The following is a 22,815-nucleotide window of genomic DNA, read 5'->3' as shown; positions in this document are numbered from 1 at the left end:
GGAATGGGTGTTTGGCCCCCTCAAGCCAAGCCTCCACTCTTCAAGCGCTAGCTTAACTGCCAGTAACTCTCGATCCCCTACATGATAGTTCATCTCAGTGGGTGTAAGGTGGTGGGAAAGGAATGCACATGGATGCAGCTTGTTGTCCTCCCCCCTTTGGGACAGCACAGCTCCAACCCCTACGTCCGAAGCATCGACCTCCACGATGAAGGGTTTATCTGGGTTAGGGAGAATGAGAATAGGTGAGAGGTAAAATGGCTTTTGAGTTTGCTGAAGGCCAACTCTGCTTCATGTCCCCAATTAAATCTGGTTGTGTTCCCCTTGGTGAGGGCAGATAAAGGAGCCGCCACAGTAATGAAGTTCCGGATGAACTTGCGATAAAAATTGGCGAAGCCAAGGAAACGCTGTACTTCCTTTACCGGCGAGGGGGAAGGCCAATCCACAACTGCTTGAACCTTTTGAGGGTCAATTTGTATCTGGCCAGGCTTGATAATGAACCCCAGGAACTGAACTTTGGTCACATGGAACTCACATTTCTCAGGTTTAACATAAAGATGGTTATCAAGAAGACGTCTGAGAACCTTACTGACGTGTTTAACATGCTCTTGGAGGGAACTCGAGAAGATGAGGATATCGTCTAAGTAGACAAACACAAATTGGTTGAGCATGTCTCTGAGAACATCATTGATGAGAGCTTGAAATACTGCAGGAGCATTAGTGAGACCGAAGGGCATAACTAAATATTCATAGTGCCCAGTGGGCGTGTTGAAGGCGGTCTTCCATTCATCTCCTTGTCTGATGCGCACGAGATGGTAGGCATTGCGCAAGTCAAGCTTAGTGAAGATGGAGGCTCCTTGCAGAATTTCGAAAGCAGTGGTCATTAGCGGCAAGGTATAGCGGTTTCGAATAGTGATCTTATTAAGGCCCCTGTAATCAATACGTGGCCGGAGCCCACCATCCTTCTTCCCAACGCAAAAAAAAATCCAGCTCCAGCAGGGGAAGTGGATGGTTGGATGATACCTGCCGCAAGGGATTCGTTAATGTATTTGTCCATAGCAGTTCGTTCGGGGAGAGACAAAGAGAATATACGACCTCTGGGGGGACAGGTTCCTGGGAGCAGCTCAATGGTGCAATCATAGGGGCGATGAGGAGGTAAGGAGGTGGTCTTCCTTTTGCTGAACACTGCTTTGAGGTTGTGGTATTGAGCAGGGACTTGAGGCAGATCTAGGGCTTCTTGGGACTCGAGAACAAGATCAGGGGAGTTCTGGGCCAAGCATGTAGTCTGACAGGTGGGACCCCAACTGAGAACAGCGCCAGTGGACCAGTCAAAGTGTGGGTTATGCTGGAGGAGCCAAGGGTGACCAAGGATAATAGGGAACTCTGGAGTCTGTATAAGGTGAAAGCACATTCTCTCCTAGTGCTGGTAAGTGACGAGACAAAGGAGAGAGGTGAGGTAGGTTATTTTCCCTGGAGCTAACGGTCTTCCATCCAAGGCTGTCGCAGTTAGGGAGGCAGGAAGGGAATTAATAGGAATCTGGAGACTTTTGGCAACGGAAATATCCATGAAATTCCCGGCAGCACCAGAATCAATCAGTGCCTGGAGTTGGTGTTTTTGATCTCCCCAAGTGAGTGTGATGGGAAGGAACAATCCAGAGTTGGAAGGTGAAGCTGTGCGTGTAACTCCCGTTACAGTCCTTCCTTGCCTGTACGGGACTGGGCATTTCCCGAAAGTTTGGGGCAGGCGAAGCGAAAATGACCATTCAATCCACAATATAGACAACAGCGCTCTCTCATGCGACGGTCTCGTTCAGATGGGGAAAGCCTAGTCCTTCCTAATTGCATGGGTTCCGAGGACTCGTGGGGCACTGGTAGCATTTGAGCAAGTGCTGGACTGGCAGACAATGTGGAAACAGATGGCCAGTTCAGTCTTCTCTCCCTCAGGCGATTATCCAGCCGGATTGCTCGATCCATGAGGGTCTCGAGATCACGAGCAGGTTCTCTGGTAGCCGTATCATCCTTGATTGCCTCAGACAGACCATTCAGGAAACACACCATGAGGGCCTCGTCGTTCCAGCCGCTCCCTGCTGCAACTGTCCGAAACTGTATGGCATATTCAGCCACGCTTTCATTTCCTTGTCGGAGGGTGAGAAGTCTCTTAGAGGCTTGCCAGCCACTGAGGGGGTGGTCAAAGACTCGCTTGAACTCCTTTTCAAACACAGAATAACTTGAACAGAAGGGTGCCTGTGCCTTCCAGACTGCTGTTGCCCAAGAAAGAGCCTTGCCAGAAAGGAGGGTGATAACACATGCGATCTTGGCCCGATCTGAGGGGAAGGAAGATGGTTGTAATTCAAATGTGAGAGAGCATTGAGTCAGGAACCCATCACATGCACTGGGATCACCTGAGAAATGTTGTGGTGGAGGTAGGCGAAGTTCAATCAGAGGAGAGAGCACTCGAGAATCCGGAAGGGGTACCAAGGTAGCAGTAGAAGCAGTAGCTGAAGAAGAGGGCAGCCGGTCCAGGATCTGACAGACAGAAATCATGAGATCTGACAGCACTTGTGAGTGTTTAGCCATCACAGTCTCCTACTGAACTAATGCTGACTCATGGCATTGGATTGTGGACTCCTGCTGAGCAATTGTGGCCAGGAGTTTTTGAGCATTAGGCGTCTCTGGGTTCATAATGTGGCTTGGTTATTCTGTCAGAGCCGGGATTCGAACTTGGGTCTCTGGCGCAAGCGTCTTAATTTCCACCACTGAACTCAGAAGAGTTTATTAACAAAAATAGCAAAAAGGGTACAAAAAGCAATTTCTTACTAACAACCACAAAACAGAAAAATCTTTCGTCCAAAAAGGATCCAAAAGGAGGGAAAAAATAATCTCCAAAGAACTCAGGAAAAAGACACCAAAAAACAGCAAAAAATAAACACAGGGAAAAAACAATCCAAAAGGCATTCAAAGTTTAGTACTTAGAACTAGAGCAGACTTACGGCAGCAACTGGCTAGGAACATCAATAACCAAGCAAACAAACAAAAGGAAGTGATCAGCTTAAATACACAGCCCAGAAGGAGGCACATGTGAAAACAATAACACATGATACAATGGCGGGAAACTGAATTGAAACACAATGAGGGCCTGGTTATGGCCTCTAGATTAATAAATGCTGTAATGAAGTAGTGTTCATTGTTTGTTCATGTTAACTTATGTTGTTAACTAATGTTAATGAATGGAACCTTACTGTAAAGTGTTTCCATTTTATTTATTTATTTATTTGTTTGTTTATTTTGCCTTCACTAGTTCATTTTAAATGGTGCAACAAATGCACCATTTAAAGTACAATTATCCCTTGTATTCACTACTGAAACTGCTTGACATTTCTTATGAACTACCAATAAGTTTACTTGCTAATTCAAAAATTTATTAAAAATTGACTTTTCACTTACAGAAAAAAATAATGTCATAGTTACAGTACATCATTATCAAAAAAAAATCTGATTATCTTTCCTACATTTTTCTCATTCACAGCAGTCTGAGATTTTTAAGTTATATTGCCTATGTAGAGGAGTTTAAAAATTAAATGACGTCTAGTTCTTCAGCATCGTGTCCCAACTAGCTTATCACTCAAAAAACATAATTGGTAAAATGGTGAACAGCTCATTTGAGAAGAATGATAAAAGTTAGGCAGTGTGAACTTCACTGGGCATAAAGTAGTAAGTCAAGAGGCAGGTGTTATAAAACTCATTAAAGTCATTATTCTATTTTGAACTACATTCCTAATTAAAAAGAAGACCAAATTACCCTCCGCTCATTCTCAGGTGACATTAAATTAAAGGTGCATTGTCGTAAAAGTTAATAATCTTCTAAAAAAAAAAAGAGAGAAATACATGCCGTAATGCCTATATTAAAATTATTTAATGGATAACTCTCAGGTCTCAATGAAAGCTATGCGAATACTTAAGAACTGCCCAATAGCCTATACACTGCAGTTTGTGCTTTTACAATACAATTAATATACCTATTTTGCAATGACATTTACTTTCTTATTAAGACACATTAGGGCAGAGCATGTCACTTACATTTAGAAAAACATTTGAAGTTATATAGTTTGTGATTGCACACTTAGGGCCCCATGGAGCAGGTACAGTAAAGTGTCAAGGCTTTTGTTTCCCCTTCCATATTATGTGTTATACCTCCTTTGCAGCCATAGATGAAACACAGACCAAATAAATAAACTTTCCAAATGTGTGGAATGGTTGAGCTTTTCAAACACTCAAGAGGACCTTTCTTTTCTCTGAAAACTCACAAAGAGGGAGAAAACAGTTTTGCATTATGGCTGCCAAGGTAATTTTTGAGATTTGCAATTTCTGGAACTCTGAAAGGTTTTAATATTTGATCACATTATGAATTGGGTAAGGAATACAATTACCAAAGTAAATACAATTGTCCCACCATGCAAGAAATTGCATAAACCCGAACAGCACATCTTTCTTACCTCAAGGTGAGCAGCAGAAAACGACTGCACTTAGAGATTTCCAACACTGTAATCCTTGACTTTGCTTTCCAGCATGCCAGTTCAAAGAGCTTCCTTTATATCTCTAACATTTATTGACTCACACTGCTTGCTCTAAGAAATCTAATACAATTAACAGACCTTGAGGATGGGCTGTACCTGTACTTGTACTGCTCTTATTTTTCAGGCCTTTCTTTTTGTAAATTAAGAATAAAATCAATCAAAAAATAAAAAAATTTTTGTGCTTCAATACAAATTAGACCCGATTAATTCAACCAAAAGATCCTGTCTTTATCTGAAAGCCTTTATTTGTTAGATTAGTGAAATATGCTCTTAACTGGTGCATTTTCAGGTACATTTTGCATTGTCATTGATTTAATCTAAAATAAAATTAAAATATTTAATATATATACACTGATCAGCCACAACATTAAAACCACCTGCTTAATATTGTTTAGGTCCCCCTCGTGCCGCCAAAACAGCGCCAACCTGTATCTCAAAATAGCATTCTGAGATGCTATTCTTCTCACCACAATTGTACAGAATGGTTATCTGAGTTACCGTAGACTTTGTCAGTTCGAACCAGTCTAGCCATTCTCTGTTGACCTCTCTCATCAACAAAGCATTTCTGTTCACAGAACTGCCCCTCACTGGATATTTTTTGTTTTTGGAATCATTCTCTATATATTCTAGAGACTGTTCAGCAGGAGATCAGCAGTTACAGAAATAGTCAAACCAGCCCATCTGGCACCAACAATCATGCCACAATCCAAATCACTGAGATCAAATTTATTTCCCCATTCTGATGGTTGATGTGTACATTAACTGAAGCTCCTGACCCATATCTGCATAATTTTATGCACTGCACTGCTGCCACATGATTGGCTGATTAGATAATCGCATGAATGATTGTTGGTGCCAGATGGGCTGGTTTGAGTATTTCTGTAACTGCTGATCTCCTGGGATTTTCACACACAACAGTCTCTAGAATTTATGCAGAATGGTGCCAAAAAACAAACAAAAAAACATCCAGTGAGCGGCAGTTCTGTGGACCGAAACGCCTTGATGAAAGAGGTCAACAGAGAATGGACAGACTGGTTCAAACTGACAAAGTCTATGGTAACTCAGAATAACCACTCTGTACAATTGTGGTGAGAATAACATAATCTTAGTATGCTATTATGAGATGTGGGTTGGTGCGGTTTTGGCATCATGAGGGGGACATACACAATATTAGGCAGGTGGTTTTAATGTTGTGGCTGATCGGTGAATATTCTTTCATTGTTTGTAACATGGTTGTCCTTAGACATTTACATCTAAAATCTGTTTCTTTTCCTCTCCTGCATGCAGTAGAGTAACAATAACAAATGTATTCTGAGGTTAATGGGTTCATTTTTGTTGGCCAGAGATGAGCAGTTCATCTTTGTGTCTTTGCCTGTCATCTCATGACCAGGTGACACCAGGCAAGTAATTTCAAAACATCAGGATAGCGTGGTGGTCTCTTTTGGCTGTGTGTGTGGGTGTCTTTTGTGGATCTTTGACAGAAAAACCTTGGCAAAAGAAAAGAGAAGATGCGAAATGAAGGTTCTTGTGTTAGATGCAGTTCAGTAGGAAAGCAAAGCTGTGTCATGAGCAAATGGAGCTCAGTTTACAATAAGATATTAAAGGGGACAGGGTTTGGATGCTTAGGATGAACCAGTTAGGCCCTGCTGGTAGAAAACCACTCCATCTGATGGCAAAAAGCATATTTTTCCTTTGACCTCAATTCAAAAGTAGCTATATATTTTGTAAGCAACATATACATCTCAACTAGTTCATAACATTATATCATATTAGATTTTGAGAAGTAGAAGCTTGAAATAGATTCCTGCCTGCTAACTTTCACATCACAGCTCAGGAAGTAAAGTGAAAGGCTTGGTGCTGTCAGCTTTCTTGTGGTGCCATCTAGGGATGGGCGGATCGATAATAAAGTATCGATACGTCCGATAATGATGTAGTATTAAGAATATCGATCCTCACATAAAAATATCGATATCGAATTATTATTTTTTTTTAACAAGTGATCTTATTATTTAGATTACATGAATATTAATGCATCTCATAAGCTTTGAAGTGGAAAAAAAAACAATCATATGAGCGAATTGTTGCATGACATGGGAACTATATTTTCTTCCGCTCATCTTGACGTGCAGAAATGCTAAAATACACTAGCAGTCATAGACAGCACTCACCGTTTCAGTCATAGTGCTCGTTCAAAGAGGGAGCAGTGCTTTCCTGAGGTAATACACAGCATCTGGAGTTATTCACACTAAGTAATGACAAACCTAGATGTGACATTTATTATAATGGGCTTGTTTGACACTTTTTACAGGTTTATTTCAATTCAGAGTTGTTAAAGTATTGATAATGATCTTTAATCCTCATTAATAAATGATACCCTTATGAAAACTTGCTATGGATTTACTGTAGTAATATTGTATTAACCGTGACTAGTGACCACGACTGTAGTAACCATGTTTTTGTTTTCTTTTTGGCAGTAACTAAGGTTTTGATACAATTAATAATTTTCTGTTTAGGCCCATATATATATATATATATATATATATATATATATATATATATATATATATATAAGTAATAATAAAATTAATAATTTTATCCAAAGAATTTGTACAAATGCAATTTATTAGAGGTATCGGTATCGATATCGATATCGGCGATATTGGACTAAAACTACTTGGTATCGGATCGAAAAGAAAATAAGTGGTATCGCCCATCCCTAGTACCATCAGCCAATTAGAGTTGTTGTAAAAAGCAGGGATGGCAGCTTTCAAATTCGACTTCTGAGAGCTTTTGTTCCAGCCGAGCAACTGCCATTGAGATGAATGACAATGCTAACAGGTGGCTTTCTCCAGGTATTTTTTGCAGACATCCTCATAAGATGTGGAAAAGATTTGTGTGTTTGCGTCATGATTCACTGTTGTTTTGCCCTTCATCTGTTTCCCCCGGACTACACTTCCCATAATTCCCTGCCCTCATCACTGCCAGCTGTTCCCTATTGTTCTCACCTGTGTTTCATTTCCTTGTTTACTCCTGTGTATATAATGCCCTGATTTCTACCCAGTCTTTGTGAGTTGTTGTGTTTCTCCCCTGTTCATATGTATTGGGTTCCACTGTGGATGTTTCTAGTTACAAGTTCTGCCTTGTTCCTATGTTTACTGAGTTATTTTATACTTTACTTATATTCTTTATTAAATTTCTTGCTGCATCCAGATCCAGCTCTTGTGACTTCCTTCCAAATGTTACAGTTTGCATGTGAGTTAGTTTGTTTGCATGTGGGTTTTTTTTTTTTTTCTCATGAACTCCGTATCAAAAATTTTATGTTCAAGTAAGATCTAAAGTTACAGTTCTTTACAATTTTTATGAAAGGTATTATAAAAATCTGGCATTAACAAACTTGCATTTGCAGATGGCAAGTAGCTGACACATTTATCAGAAATAGCAGCTTGTGTCTGTGTACCCATTAATTAAAAACACAAGCTTGCGGTTCACATAAGTGCATAAAACAACAGTGAATGTTGTGATAAGCATGATATAACTACAGAATATTATTACTGCGTAGCAAGGTGACAACCTACCTTTTCCCTGAATGTTTTAGGTTCACAGTTCTGCCTATTTGTCAGAATGGATGAGGGAAACTTAAAGTAAATCACCCTTTTCTTTGTAATCATAAATAATTGCAATATCACCTCAGTGCCTATTTTACGTAATAGTGACTGAATATAGATACAATGATACATTCTCTTCATTTCATCCTTTATACTGGCTAAATGTTTTACATTGTTTTCTTTGGCCTTTCCATACTGTGAGAGTGCTCCCTACGGAAAACCTCCCTCTGCTGCTGGGTTGGAATTGCTGTCAGTGGGAGCTCCACACCTTTGTTGACAGATCTACAGATGATTTATGCAAATGAAAATGTCACTATGACTGCCATTTTCCTTGAAACCAGGTTGTCAGAATCTTGAAAGAGCAGAACACCAGTACATCTGACAACTTATCATAGCCTACTAGCAAATACTTTTCTACTTAATAAAAATTATTTGTTCCTTAATATTGAGTTTTCCAATAAATGCCACCATTTGGTGAGTATTTAAATCTTAATAGGTAGACAGAGCCCAAAACAAAGGAAAAATAAATTTGATTTAACCATAGATAACAGTCTTAAACGCAATACATTATTATAGTCTTATGATTATTTACTGTGTCAAAAAGCAGAAATTGCAGAATAATTAAAATTCAGTTCTGTATATTGGTTATTGGAAACTTTACATTAAAAAAAATGGTAGGCCTATCTGTTATTAAAAAGACAGTATTATGCTGCTTTTCATGTGCTATCAGAATCATCGTAAACATGAGTTTGTACTCGGAAACTCTGAAATAATTTTGAGTTTATGAGTTGAAACTACTGACTGTTGTCAGTGAATAGTGAATTATGGCTTTATTCATTTTTCTAAATGCAGCTACCATGTTATCACTTGCTGTTTCTGTCATATACATTTACATATATCAGTAAATATTTGATGCTCATTGTACATTTTTACACCGAGAAAATAGCATGTTTTTGACCAAAATTCCATCATTGTCAGCCACTTGGCTAGCATGTATTACAGTGTCAAAATAAGAGTTCCCCAAGAAATATGCATGAATGGCATCCTGCATGCTTCCGACATTAAAGCACTTGAACATGACGGGCTCTTATGTGCCCTTTTAGTGGAGTCAGAAATATTGTAATTACAAGTTCCAAACACATGAATGACCAAGCGAAGTCGTATTTATGAATGGGGAACTCGGAATTTTAAATGATACCCAAGTTTCCAAGTTGGAAGGGGCTTGTCGACATTAAAGATGATGGAAACAATTGATTATGCTAAATAATTTCAACTTCTATAATTTATTCCAATAATATAAATTTGTTATATTTGACAGTCAACTAAAGACTCACCTTCTGCAGTTTGCTTTTAAGCAAATTAAAATGTTATATACACGATGTATTAATAAATCAAGTGAGGCAACTTTTTTTTACTTATGTTTATTCACTGGTACGACAGAAAAAGAGCTTTTACCGTCGTTCATTGTGTATTTGTTTAAGATGACTTGTTCCATATTTTGTTTCCCACTTGAATGTGTGATATGTCATTGTAACGAATGCTCAGCTTGGAGGTATGAGCTTCCCAGGTCCACTTGAAGGCAGCATTACATACGACTTCAGATGTGGGAAGTATAGAAAAATTCTTATAGCACATGAAGGCAGCAGAAATCAGTGTTGGTAACTAACTCTACTTATGTAAAAAGTGTTTTACACCATTGTAATAGAACACCACAGTGTTCTCCAATGTATTGACGTGATTAAACCTGCTCTAGAATATAAAATATACTACCATGTGCTATTTTATTTACATATATCTTTGTGCGCTGGACTTTTATTTTAGCAAAAGAGCAATATTTTGAACTATTAAGTACTCATTGTGTCTGTTTTTGCACTCAATTCTTCAAGCCATGGTCATCCTTCTCTAGCAGGCAATGTCCTGGGTCAAACATGAAATAAGATTAATAAGATGTACTCAAATCTCTGCTCCCATCTTTTATTAAAGTCAACTGCGATTTCTGTTAAAGAAGTATTTGCTGTGTAACTCGTGAGAATATTCCTCTTGGTGAAGAAAAGTGGTAATTTTTATGTTCTATTCAAAATAATTTAGGTCGTCTTTGCTGAGGAGTTTCATAACAGAAACTATAGGTTTTAAATATCACTGTTGTCACAAGGGCTATTTATGAATAACTATAAAATTATGAGTCAAAAAGTGTGTTAACTAAGCCTGGTCTCTCCAATGACAACTTTATAACAGTAACCATAGACTGTAAATATGTTGCCTGCCTGAATGTTGTGTGTTTATATGTGGTACCATTGACAGAGGAAAAAAACTATGAGGCCAGTTACGTTCATGGCAACTCAAAGCAGTGTCGTTTCTTTTCTAAACCAGATGATGGTCTTAATTCAGGACATCTGCTTTGTGTACAAAAAGGAATCACAGTAGTTGAAGTTATTCCATCCCATCTGAAAGAAAAGCCCTCCCTCTTGAACAGACTCCCAAATTACCAATGGAATGAAAGTTTGACTCTTTGGCTTCCAGTGAGAAAGACTTCAGCTCTGAGTTCGAGAAGGTTTCCAAAGGAGATTATCTTTGCTACAGCTACAGTTATGGAGAGTAACCCTTCCTTCAGCAGTCATCAAGTTCTGTGCAAAGATGTGAGTCTTACATGTGCTTTTACATATATATATAGTAAAAATAACATTAGAAAGGAAACTGGCAATAATTTTATTATTTTATGAATATATAAATTTTGTTTTATATTGAATAGGAATGATGTATATTTTATTCCCATGAAAATATCAAGTTGCAATTTCCAATTTTCTAAATTCTGAAAATGAATGATCGCTAAAGAGGATGAGATGGGCAAGGGATCTCTAATTCATATTTCATTCATGTTAATTGCTCTTTTAGAGGGTTGAGATATGTGACTGTCAGGTTGGGCTTTTGAGTGTTCAGTTTTCATCTTTGTTTTCTATCATTCAGTTTCTTTTCATCAGCTGAGTGCCGCACTCCACAGCTGTAAGGTTAGACCTTTACAACTGTGCAAATTAGTACACATGATTTACAATTAAATAATCAAGATCATTTTCCCAGCATTGTATATGCATTTGTCTGCTTTGTGCAAATTATGTGGGTTGGACTTATTTTCAACAGAAATGTAACACAACACAGAATTATTAATATAGTATTTCATACTCGCATACAGCCAATGAGGATAAATATAAATTTGAGCAATTGTTCAACAGTGTGCAATTTTCTTTTAAGAAGAAAAATTCTTATCCCCATCCCCATCAATGATGCGAACTAACAGAAATTAAAGTGAGATCCTCCCTTTTTCCTCTTTCAGATGAAAAATTTATAATGTATATCAGGAAAACCTTTTCTTTTATTCTCTCTCTCTCCATCTTGCTTTTAACTTCTCTTTCCTCTCTCTGCATATACGTCTCTCTGTATTTTTCTCTCTCTCTCATGCCCTCCCTCCCTTCTCCCTGACTCTCTCTTTTTTCCATCTTTCTCCTTTTCGTCCTTCCTTGCACTCTCTCTCATCAGCAGGGGGCCCTCGGCTCCCTTCATCGCCGAAGACTCAGACTCAATCCTGCTACAGCAGAATTGCCTCGCTGATTCTTAACCTTAAACCGGTTTAATACCGTTTTGCTGGCAGCCGTCTGTATATTTTCAGAGCCATTTATATTCTGAGCAGATGGAACTTTGTCCTTCAGTCAAGTTTCCACTGCTTATGCGACCTCTGGATTTCAGCTCTATCTTTATTCACATTTTTGCTTCAGACAGGGGGAAATTCGGCCTTCTCTAATTGTTTGTCCTCCTGTTTCCCATCATGCATAGCAAGAGAGCTTGTGCCTTGGTGTTTTTAACAGGGCATTCATGACAAGGGATGAACTCCTGAGGCGAAACTGTCATATCCAGCGCACTTACAGTATATTGGTGCATACTTTTGAAGAATATCGGTTTTGAAAGTCAGTCTGTCCAGTATTTTTCAGGATGTATTTTTGCCTTTTGATTAAATAAACCTAAAAATAAACTATCATTCTGAAGAGGTTAGTTTTGTAATAAGGACAGGCTGACTGTACATTCAGGCTGATCACACTGCTGAAATTGGTTTGTTTTTACCAAAATTCTATCCACTTCCCTAGGGTCCGAAGCTGGAAGTTTCAGAGTGAAATATCCACAGGGTGGCACCAAAAGCAAGTTGTAGTTTTAGTCGTAAATACAAATTTAGATGCAATATAGTCAACAGGAATGCATATTTTACTAAACCTACCCCCCCAACCAAAACCCTGACCCTACACCTAACTGTCGGTGGAGTAAAAATGTAATCATAGCGAGAAAATGCAACCTCCGAATCATGCTCACCATTGTTTACATTTACATTTAGTCATTAAGCAGATGCTTTTATCCAAAGTGACTTACAATTGGGGAACATAGCAAGCAATTTGTTATACAGAAGTCAACAATATCTGCAGTATACTATAGCACTGCCAAGATGGCTGGAGTAGTATAGAAGCTAGTGCAAAAGAAAGAGACAGACAAGGAAAGTTTTTTTTTTTATTATTTTTTTAATTATTATTATTATTATTAAGTGCAAATAGTGTGGAAGTTTAAATGAACATAATTACTTCGGGGTTTCCATTGGACCCTAGCCTGCATCTCATAGGTTGCTCATGCAACTTGCTATCAGTAGCACCACAGGGAAAGGTGAACATAATTTAATTGATGCAAAAATGTCTAATGGGGGATGGCATTTATAAATACATTTTAACATTTAAAATATTATTCAATTCAGTTTAATGGAACTGAGAGCCGTGGACTATATAAACCTGCAAAAAGCAAAAAGTCACCCAACCACTTCCCAAACAACAACACAACTAAATTCAACCATTTCTTAAACCATGTTTAAAATTTTAGACTGGTTGAAAATATTCTCAATGAGATGGTCTGCGTCCTGCGCCTTAAACTGTGAGATAAGTACAATCGCAGGAGTCACCAATGCTTTATAAGCTTCTCGTTTGGCTAGAGACATAGCTAATTGAAGTTGTTCCTCCATGTTTCGTTATTCTGATTGGCCATGTCCTAAGAGATAGTGGAGCACACCACTGTGAATAGTAAGCTGTTAAACTCTCCCGCATGCAACTCAGCTGGAACAAAAGCCCCACTTTTATTAATTTTTGGCCATAAGCTCGGGAATTAAATCGAACAGACCAACTTTTAATTTGGGACAATTTTAATAAATGTGACCTTTTGTTCAGTCTCAGAATTAGAATTGCCCATGTGATTATTTCTTAGCTGATTACTTTGGTGGAATACATTGGATATGTGTAACTTTTAAATGAATTCCCAACATATATACACTATTTTGTTTTTTGTTTTTCATAGGTTGAGCTGGGAAAGGAGGAGGAGAGAAAAGCCAGATATCACAGTTACCAGTATGGTGCCATAATTCTGAGTGTGCTGTTCCTGACATTGGCCCTCTCTATCTATAGTCTAAGATATATATGGAGCCCAAGCCCTTTAAAGGTAAGATGAATTCAAATCTATTGTCGAGGCTGAGAGATATTAATGAGAATTGTGCATGGCTGTGGATTAATTAGGAAATAATTAGAATAACAATCGTCCAATGGAAATGAAAGGCACAGAAACATCTGCACACGATATTGAATATTCTTGGAACAGACTGAATCCAATCTTGATTTCCTTGAACAAACAATAACATGACAGAGTTGGAAAAAACAGCAGAATTAATGGATAAATACACAATAAGTTTTCATAATAAGATTGCTATAATAATCAGAACTGCAAAACATAGATATTATTCATTATAGGTTCTCCATTTTTTGTTGATGCACAGAAATGAACAGCTTGTAAGTAACTGGCAATATCAGGGTGTCAACAAACAAACCAAGCCTATGCTTTGCTAAAGTTTGTTATGCATAAACTCTCCCAGAGGAGACAGTTCTTAACAATATAACAGCCAATGCTTTTAGTACATTTACTGAAATTACACTAGACAACATCAGATATTTCATGCACCTGGTTGTTGAGTCATCATTTGCTGCAGAAGGAGCAAAGATTCTCACAAGGCATGTAATAGGTTTAATGAAACTTAAATCTGGGCCGTGGAGATCTTGAACTGCTGTGTTCGGCTGAGCTAGTGCATTCGATGATATCCGGCAATGAGCAATATAATGGCGTTTTAAAACACAATTATAGGCCTAACCATAAGGGGGTCTCTTTTCAACAGCAGTAAGGGGGGAATAATAGGCAAGCAATATGTGTGTGTCTGTCTGTGTCTGTGTCTGTGTGCATGCGTGTGTGTGTGTGTGTGTGTGTGTGTGTGTGTGTGTGTGTGTGTGTGTTTTACGCACCCAGCATGCTGCAAGTGCTGACATCAACAATGAAAACTGAATGTGCAACTATTGCAGCTTCAGGCATCACAATTCGGCAGCTTAGATATGAATATTTCAAACCAACACTGCATATTTCATAAGCCCCACCTCCTCTTATTTAAACTTGATGAAATATGAAATGGTGACTATTTGGGACAGCGAGCGTCGCTTATTTTCCCAGGTAAAGTATCATCCATTATTCCCATGCTCTTAATAGCTATAGCTCCTGACAAACTAATTAGAAGTCAATACATCAATACAGCAGGAGATTTTCTTTTCCCATCCCTCCATGTGGCAGCAGGGAGTGGCAAAGCGGTCTCCTGTGCCCAACTTTGCATAAACTGCTGTGGAAAGGTAATTTGCTCACCATATTGTATTTCAATATGACATGGTAACCACTTGGGAACTTCTTTTAATTACTTACAAACATATGTTGTTACAGAAGCCCAGGGAAGATAAAGAGTTTGCCATCATTCTCTTTGCTACTATGTGTTTAAGTGTGCAAAGAGGGTGTGTGAACTTAACCGTGTGACTACTTGTTGTCCAAATCCTCTCTTGGCTCCTAATGCTTCTTTCCTGTTTCCCATGTTATAATTATGCTCTCCTAGTTCCTCAGGGATTAGATGCCTGCCATATCACCTAACAGAAACAAATGAAAAATAACACAGTATCCCCACCGATACGAAAAGATTTGAGGGACAAGCAATTTGTCTGTCCACACTGAATGTGAAACTGGTGCACTACAAACATAGTCACATCCACACTGATCTCACAAAAAAATCAACATCAACAGGAGGTTGAATGTTTTGTCTGCTAAAGTCAGGGTATGCTCTCTGAATGTCCAAACTGCAACTCCCAGTGACCGTAGCTGTAACTAGAGTTGCATCACATCCTATGGATGTGATGTGAAAATAATCCAAACTCTAAAGGCCCCTGCACACTTCTATGAAATCGATGAATGAATGGGCGTTATGTCATTTATAACTAAATCTGCCAAAAAGAACATGTGAGTTTGTTTCGGTGGTTAGTAACAGCTTGCCAGGGCAAACTTTCGGCTGCTGAACACCTTCTTACTGCCATTGATTCACATCATCATTAGGTGACCAGTGACCTGGAGCTCCACCTACTTTGAGACCAACAAATAATTCCCGTTCAGTCAGTTAAGATCAGTCAACATGAACACACCAGCATGTAGAGTTATTAGCTAGCTGGTGCAAATTTACCTGTAATGTAGCCGGCAGTGACAGGCAGACGAAGACAATGATGATGTAAAGAACTCAAGTGCAGTTTATTTACAAGATTAGTGATGTATCCAAACAACATAAAATCCAAATGTGAACTAAAACAAAACATAAACATGAACTTGACTTGAATTGAAAACCAAACAACGTTACATTAACACATTTAAACAAGACATATCCCCCCCACTAGGGGCGGCTCCCGATGCCCAAACATGAACAAAATTAACAGAGTAAAATAGGGAGCTGGGGGGTGGGGTCCTTGAGGCATGGCCTGATGAGACAGGACGTGGAGCATGGCCTGGCGACACAGGGCGTGGAGCAAGAGACCAGGGCGGATCCATGGAAGGTGGAGCCGTGAGAGGCTTGAGGGGTGAAACTGGAGAACTTGGAGCCCAGAGAGTAGCTGAAGGCTCGAAGGGCCAGGGTGGAGCTGGAGGCTCGGAGGACCAAGGCAGCACCGGAGGTTCGGAGGACCAAGGCGGTGCTGGGGGATCGGAAAACTGAGGCGGAGCCGGTGGAGCTGAGGACCAAGGCAGAGCCGTAGGGATGGAGGTCCCCAGTGGAACCGAAGGATCGGAGAGCCAAGGCATAGCCAGAGGATCGTAGAGCCAAGGCAGAGCCAGGTGACCGACAGACCAAGGAGGAGCTGGAGGGATGAGGAACCCCAGTGAAGCCTATAGGCTGGAGGACCACGGTGGAGCCGAGGCAACGTAGAGCCGAGGTGATGTTGAGGGATCAAAGGCCCAAGGTGGAGTCCAGGGCTCGGAGGGTCTAGGTGGAGTCGGAGGGTCAGAAGTTCCCCTTGTCTGAGATGTCACAGGGGGCAATGGTAGAGCCGGTGACTTGGGTGGAACCGGCTGATCAGGAGGAGGAGTACTCGGGTGGGCACAAGGGCGGGAACCAACTCCAGGTCTAATAGCCCAGTGAGAGCTGGCTCTGGGACGGACGAGGCTTGCAACGCTGGCTCTAGGACGGACGAGGCTTGCAACGCTGGCTCTAGGATGGACAAGGCTTGCAACGCTGGCTCTGGGACGGATGAGGCTTGCAACGCTGGTTCATTGGCCGTGGCAGGCGTGGCCGTTGGCTCGTTGACCATGACGTGGGACCCAGGCTCAGTGACCATGACGTGGGACCCTGGCTCGGCGACCATGACGTGGGACCCTGGCTTGGCGGCCATGATGGGGAACTCTGGCTCGGCGGCCATGACGGGAAACTCTGGCTTGGTGGCCATGACGGGGACCTCTGGCTTGGAGGCCATGATGGTGGACGGCTCTGACATGGCAGTCACTGTAGGAGTGCATAGTTCCTCATCAGCCACTCCTACGGTGAAATATGATCTGATCAGTTGCAGGGCTAAATCCATGTTTTGAGCCAGACTGAGGGTCATCCGACCGCCAGGCATCATGGAGGAGACCGGCTAATTTAGCCCAAAATGGAAACAGTCTTTGCTACATGGTGGACTTTAATGATATTACCCTCAAAGTCCACAAAACTCCTCGACATAATCCTGCAGGGAACGATTCCCCTGGCGAAAACGAAGAAGCTAAACTGCTGGGTTCATTTTGGAGGTCAGGTATTCTGTAACGTTGCTAGGCAGGCTGAACACAGGAGCAGACGAAGACGATGATGATGTGAAGAACACAAGTGCAGTTTATTTACAATATGAGTGATGTATCCAAACAACGTGAAATCCAAACATGAACAAAAACAAAACATAAACATGAACTTGACTTGACTAGACTTGACTTGACTTGAAAACCAAACAACATTACATTAACACATTTAAACATGACATTACCTACATCTGTACAATCTTTTGTGTAGAGACATTTTCTGAGAACATGTCACACAATATTTTTTATTAGTCTACAAAAGGAATCAAATCTACACAAATACTCTTAAGTGCCCATTCACTCATGTGCCATCTGCAGCCAAAACCCATTCACACACGTCTGTCCTAAGTAAGATGTGCCTATCATCATTCTTTTTTCTGTATTCTACCCATTTAAAACTCTTTTACCCTCTTTTCAGTAGTATCAGTCTCATTATAAATTAAAACAGCAGAGTGTAATCGTGCAGATTATGGCCACGTATAGCAAGTTAGCGTATTAGCCCTATGAATTCAAAAGATGAACATTAAAAATTAAACATTATCTACTGCATATATATTACTTCAAATTATCATTGAGTAGTTAATACAGCTTCTTTTTTCTGACCTCATGTGAATTCTAGACATGAAGTCATTGATAACGCATTTTAATGTCATATTGGTTGATGTTATACATGTAGTCTTGAATGTCCTCATATTTAAATGTACCTCTAAATGCCACCCCCCAGTGTCACATCTTCCCAGTCTGTTCACAGAGGATCTCCTTCCCCTGAGTATTAACCCATAACCGGACTACATTTCCCAGAACCTTTTTCTTCCCGCTATTGACTCTCACACCTGTTTGCTATTCATTCATCAACTCCCTGTGTATATATTCCCTGCTCAAACTTCACTTCACTGCGATGTCTTGCCAATTCACCCCGTTATCTTGCATTCCTGAGCGTTATTTGTACCGCCTGCCTGTTGTGATTATTGCCTGTACCTGGATTTCCCCTTTGTTTACCGTCTTTGATTTGTTTGTTTCTCTGGATTGCTTACCTGGTTTTGTCCTCTGACTGTTTAACCCTGATTTCTATTAAACTCTGCACATGAATCTTCACTCAGTGTCAGACTCTGACTTGTTATACCCAGCAACATGGTGGGTGTCTGAATTTTCGCAAACAGTATGTCGTTGCTCAGCTTTTTCAAACTTATTTGTGGCTATGAGTGAAGATTGAAGAAGCATTTTGCCATGAGTGTGCCAGGGCCTTAAACATAACCCAAACCATTAAAGTACTGATAGGGTTGGGAACCGAGAACTGGTTCATGTTCAGAACTGGTTCCATTCTTTAAAAAATACCGTAACCGTAAGATCTTGGTGATTTTCGGTTCCGTTTGGGGTTCTACTGCATGCAATTTTCCACCGATGAGGCTGGAACACCGTCCTGATATACTGACAGTGTTTCCAGCAGCACATTTCTGCAGCAGCGCTGCCCTCTACGGACTCTACAGTGTAAAACACACAGCTCTACCAGTGTATTTGATTCCCAATCGATACATGGAACAGTTCGATGCAGATATTATTGTAATGAGCCAGTCCTTTTGAATCTACAGCGTGAAACACACAGTGTGAAACATACATCTTATACTGATGTGCAAGTTATGAATGTCCAACTCAAAATTAAATAAGCACTGTTGAAGTCTCACAAGCCTGAAGTACAACATTAGGCTACAAAACACAGTCTAAACTGTCTCTGGAACTGTTACTGTTTATTTAATGATGACCTGTGTCTCTATTATATCAAGCAGCGTAGTTACTGACTGATTGTTCATATGACAATGTATAATTAAAGATACACACCTTTTGTTGTAATAACTGGACTTTTATAAAATAATAAATGAAATATACACATCACATTTCTTGTTGGCTTAGATTTGTTTATTAAAAATATAGTTAGGATCTATTACTGGATTGTACTTATGTGTCTAAAAAGTCTGCAAACACATCTTTTACAAGAATTATATTAAATGTATTTCTGATTAGTTATATCTGCTATGTTGAAATCTGAAATGATCTCATCACTTGGTAACAGACAGCAGAGGGCGGTAAATACAATAAGAATAGCATTTCTCTTCTAATTCTTTTTAAAAAAGGTACTAAAATAATTACTGGAATTGTTACTGGAACCATTAAGGAACTGGAATCGTTAAGGAACAGGAATCGTTAAGAGGAATCAGAATCGGAACCGGAATCGTTAAATTCCTTGCGATTCCCATTCCTAAGTACTGAGACCAAAACAGTGTTCCTTTACTTACTACTTTGCAAAATTGTATTTGGGATGTGATGTCAAAGGCACAGCATGGACATGAACATGATTGGACATGGCTGCATGGTGTCGCTTGTCCGGAATTCAGCACATTGGTTCCAAATATGGTTGGAAAAACATTCTAAACGAACACGCCGATTTCTTGTGTGATCATGTTGACAGCTAATCAGAACCTTTTGATTTTTATTATATGACTTTATAGAAACAAGCGATCAACAAAATACCAAGACAGGCTGTTAGGACATAGTGTGATAGTAGTTAAATAAAGCTAATTTATTTTACAAAAATTGTGCCATTGATGTTCCTTCATCTCATCTTATCAATGTCTATGTCAGTGGTAACGAAAGATTTGCTGTGTTTAGCTGATGTCATTTATTTCTCTGACCTTTTGAATGCCCATTGTCTTGGTCAGTAGCTGTGGTTGATAGACGAGTCAAAACCACATGTGTGTTGCATACAAGCCATGTTCTTTCAGACTACCATATCAGGTCTGAACCAGCGGTGTCTGTCATATTGATCGCAGTGTCAAATAACCCCTTGAACAGATCACACACAGTGGTTGTTTATTAGCCATGTCCAGCAACTGGCCTTTCTGGTAGTACCACTGCCTGACAGTCATGTTGTTCTCCTCACAAGAAAGAGGGATAGCCTCCAGGAAGGCATCGTGACAGCACTGTTTGCTTACTTTCTGCCGTGAGAGAGAGCAGACCTAAAATAGCCCAAATCTTTGAGGGTATCTACATTTGAGCTGTGTCCCAAACAACACACTATACACTATGCACTTATAAAATATACTATGCACTCAGCCATGTAGTGTATGAATTTTCAAAGTGTAGTATTGTCCCAAATGAAACACTTAACGTTTTTTACTACACAGAAGTGTTCGCCGTTTAACAGCTGACGGAAGTGACATTTCAAGCGCACGTAATGTGTTGCCACTAGCTTTAGTACGTTAGCCAACCTCAGTTCAATACTTGTATCTTTTTTTTCCTGATTAACATTTTTTTATTGATTCATACAGATAACAAAGAAAAGCAAAACAAATATACACAGAATCAACATTTAACCCCCACTATTACCCCTCCCAATCCCCAAACCCACCCTGACCCTCAGCAATATCCCTGTGGTCACACATGATTATAGACACACACACACACACACACAAAAAAAAAAAAAATATATATATATATATATATATATATATATATATATATATATATATATATATATCACACACATTTAAAAATAAACTTCTCTCTCCACTGCCCCTCCCCGAGAGCTCTCCAAAAACGCCAATAGCTGCCCCATTTCCCATCAAACGAATCCTAACTCCCCAGCCTTCTAAATGACGCTTCCTCAAAAGCTGCCCCCCTCCCCATCTCCATGCACCATTCTTGAAATAAGGGTGCTCCAGCTGACTTCAATCCCCTTAAAACAATTTGTCTGCCAATCATAACACTGGTTAGGACCAGTGTTTATCCCCTATATTGATGACCGCCCCATCGCCTAAAATACAGAGTCTGGGGCAAAATGAAATTTGAGTGCCCAATACATCACACATTAAACTCTGAACCTTCAACCAAAATTCTTGGATCTTAACACACCACCAAAAAACATGGGTTGTGTCTCTGTCTTCTGATTGGCATCGCCAGCAGGTGAGTGTATCTTTAAGACCAAGCCTATACAGTCTAGAAGGGGTCCAGTAGAATCGATGTAAAACTGCATAAGGCGCACCCTTGCATCTCTAGATGCAGACTTGATGTTTTTTAGAATCCTAGCCCACACTCCCTCCTCCAGTACCAAGTTTAAACCTTTCTCCCATAATCTCTTGACAGAAATTAAAGCTCCGTCCCCCAGACTCTGAATTAGCAGGGAGTAATAGACTGATGCCTCATGACCTTTTCCAAAAGCAGTAATCACCACTCCCAGAGTATCTGCCGATTTAGGGGGGTGTATGCTACTCCCAAAAATAGTACAGAGCAGGTGGCGCAGCTGTAAATACCTAAAGAACTGAGATCTGGGAATCCCAAAATGTTGAACCAAATTTTCAAAGGATCTCAACACTCCACTCTCATATAGGTCACAGAGTGTATTAACCTCCCTCACAATCCACTCTGACCAGCAGAAAGGGGACTTATTAATACATCATTTTGAGTTCAGCCATTTGCTCGAGGCAACATTTCCGAATTAAACACTGGAAACTTTTGTCCATATCGAGTGCAAATGCGAGATAATGGGGTGTAACTTAACTTCTCTGATTAGTTTGATAGAAAGGCTTTGCAATATTAAAATAGGGGCAAGTACGTCCTGTTCAATACAAAACCTGGGAGGGGCTCTCTCAGGTGGAAGCGACCAATGAGCCAAATGTCTGAGACCGAATGCATAATTATAAAACAAAATCTTAAGTAGGCCTAACCCACCTTTGTCTATCGGCCTATGCAACTTACAGAAATGTAATCTGGGACGTTTACCATTCCAAATGAAGGACTTTGCTATGCTATCAAATTGCTTGAAATAAGCGAGGGGGACATCTGTAGGGAGAGACTGTAGCAGGTAGCTGAATTTTGGAATACAATTCCTTTTGATAACATTAGCCTTCCCAATAATAGATAAATGAAGCTCACCTGCCCACATCGCTCGAAAACCTTTTTATTAAAGGGTCAATATTAACTCTTACTAAATCACACAAATTTGCTGGGAATAAAATACCCAAACACTTAATGCCCTGTTTGGGCCACTGGAAGGCGCCCGGCTGAAAAGCCATTACCGGGCAGTACGCTGTCAGAGCCAAAACTCTGTATACCTAAAGAATTAAAAGGAATTAATAATTCTGTGGATGCAAGGCATAGATCTAGTGGGGTCAGAGACGAATAATAAAATATCATCTGCGTAAAGCAAAAGCTTATGCACCACACCTCCCACCACCACCCCTGGAAAATCATCCTCCTTCCTTATCATGGCTGCTAATGCTTCCAGGGCAAGACAGAACAATAATGGGGAAAGAGGGCAACCCTGCCGGGTGCCCCTATCCAAAGTAAAATAATCTGAAATTAACCCATACGTTTGTACTGCCACTACCGGGTGTCTAGATAATAATTTA

The 22,815-nt window shown here is 40.0% G+C and overlaps 1 protein-coding gene across 2 annotated transcripts in view; it reads left to right on the top strand.

The window, feature by feature from the left end:
* Positions 1 to 10,656: 10,656 nt before the first annotated feature.
* The window catches only part of LOC127418374 (tenomodulin-like), an 86,628-nt gene continuing 74,469 nt past the window's right edge, over positions 10,657 to 22,815 (top strand). For both annotated transcript variants that reach the window (XM_051658996.1, XM_051658997.1), the window contains exons 1-2: positions 10,657 to 10,812; positions 13,550 to 13,690. In XM_051658996.1, coding sequence (XP_051514956.1) covers positions 10,765 to 10,812; positions 13,550 to 13,690 — 189 coding nt within the window. In that variant the 5' untranslated portion in view covers positions 10,657 to 10,764. The remainder of the gene's footprint in view (positions 10,813 to 13,549; positions 13,691 to 22,815) is intronic.

This window comes from Myxocyprinus asiaticus, chromosome 27 (genome assembly GCF_019703515.2).
Source record: "Myxocyprinus asiaticus isolate MX2 ecotype Aquarium Trade chromosome 27, UBuf_Myxa_2, whole genome shotgun sequence".
Taxonomy (NCBI): Eukaryota; Metazoa; Chordata; class Actinopteri; order Cypriniformes; family Catostomidae; genus Myxocyprinus; species Myxocyprinus asiaticus.
This window is presented reverse-complemented; position numbering and strand designations above follow the sequence as displayed.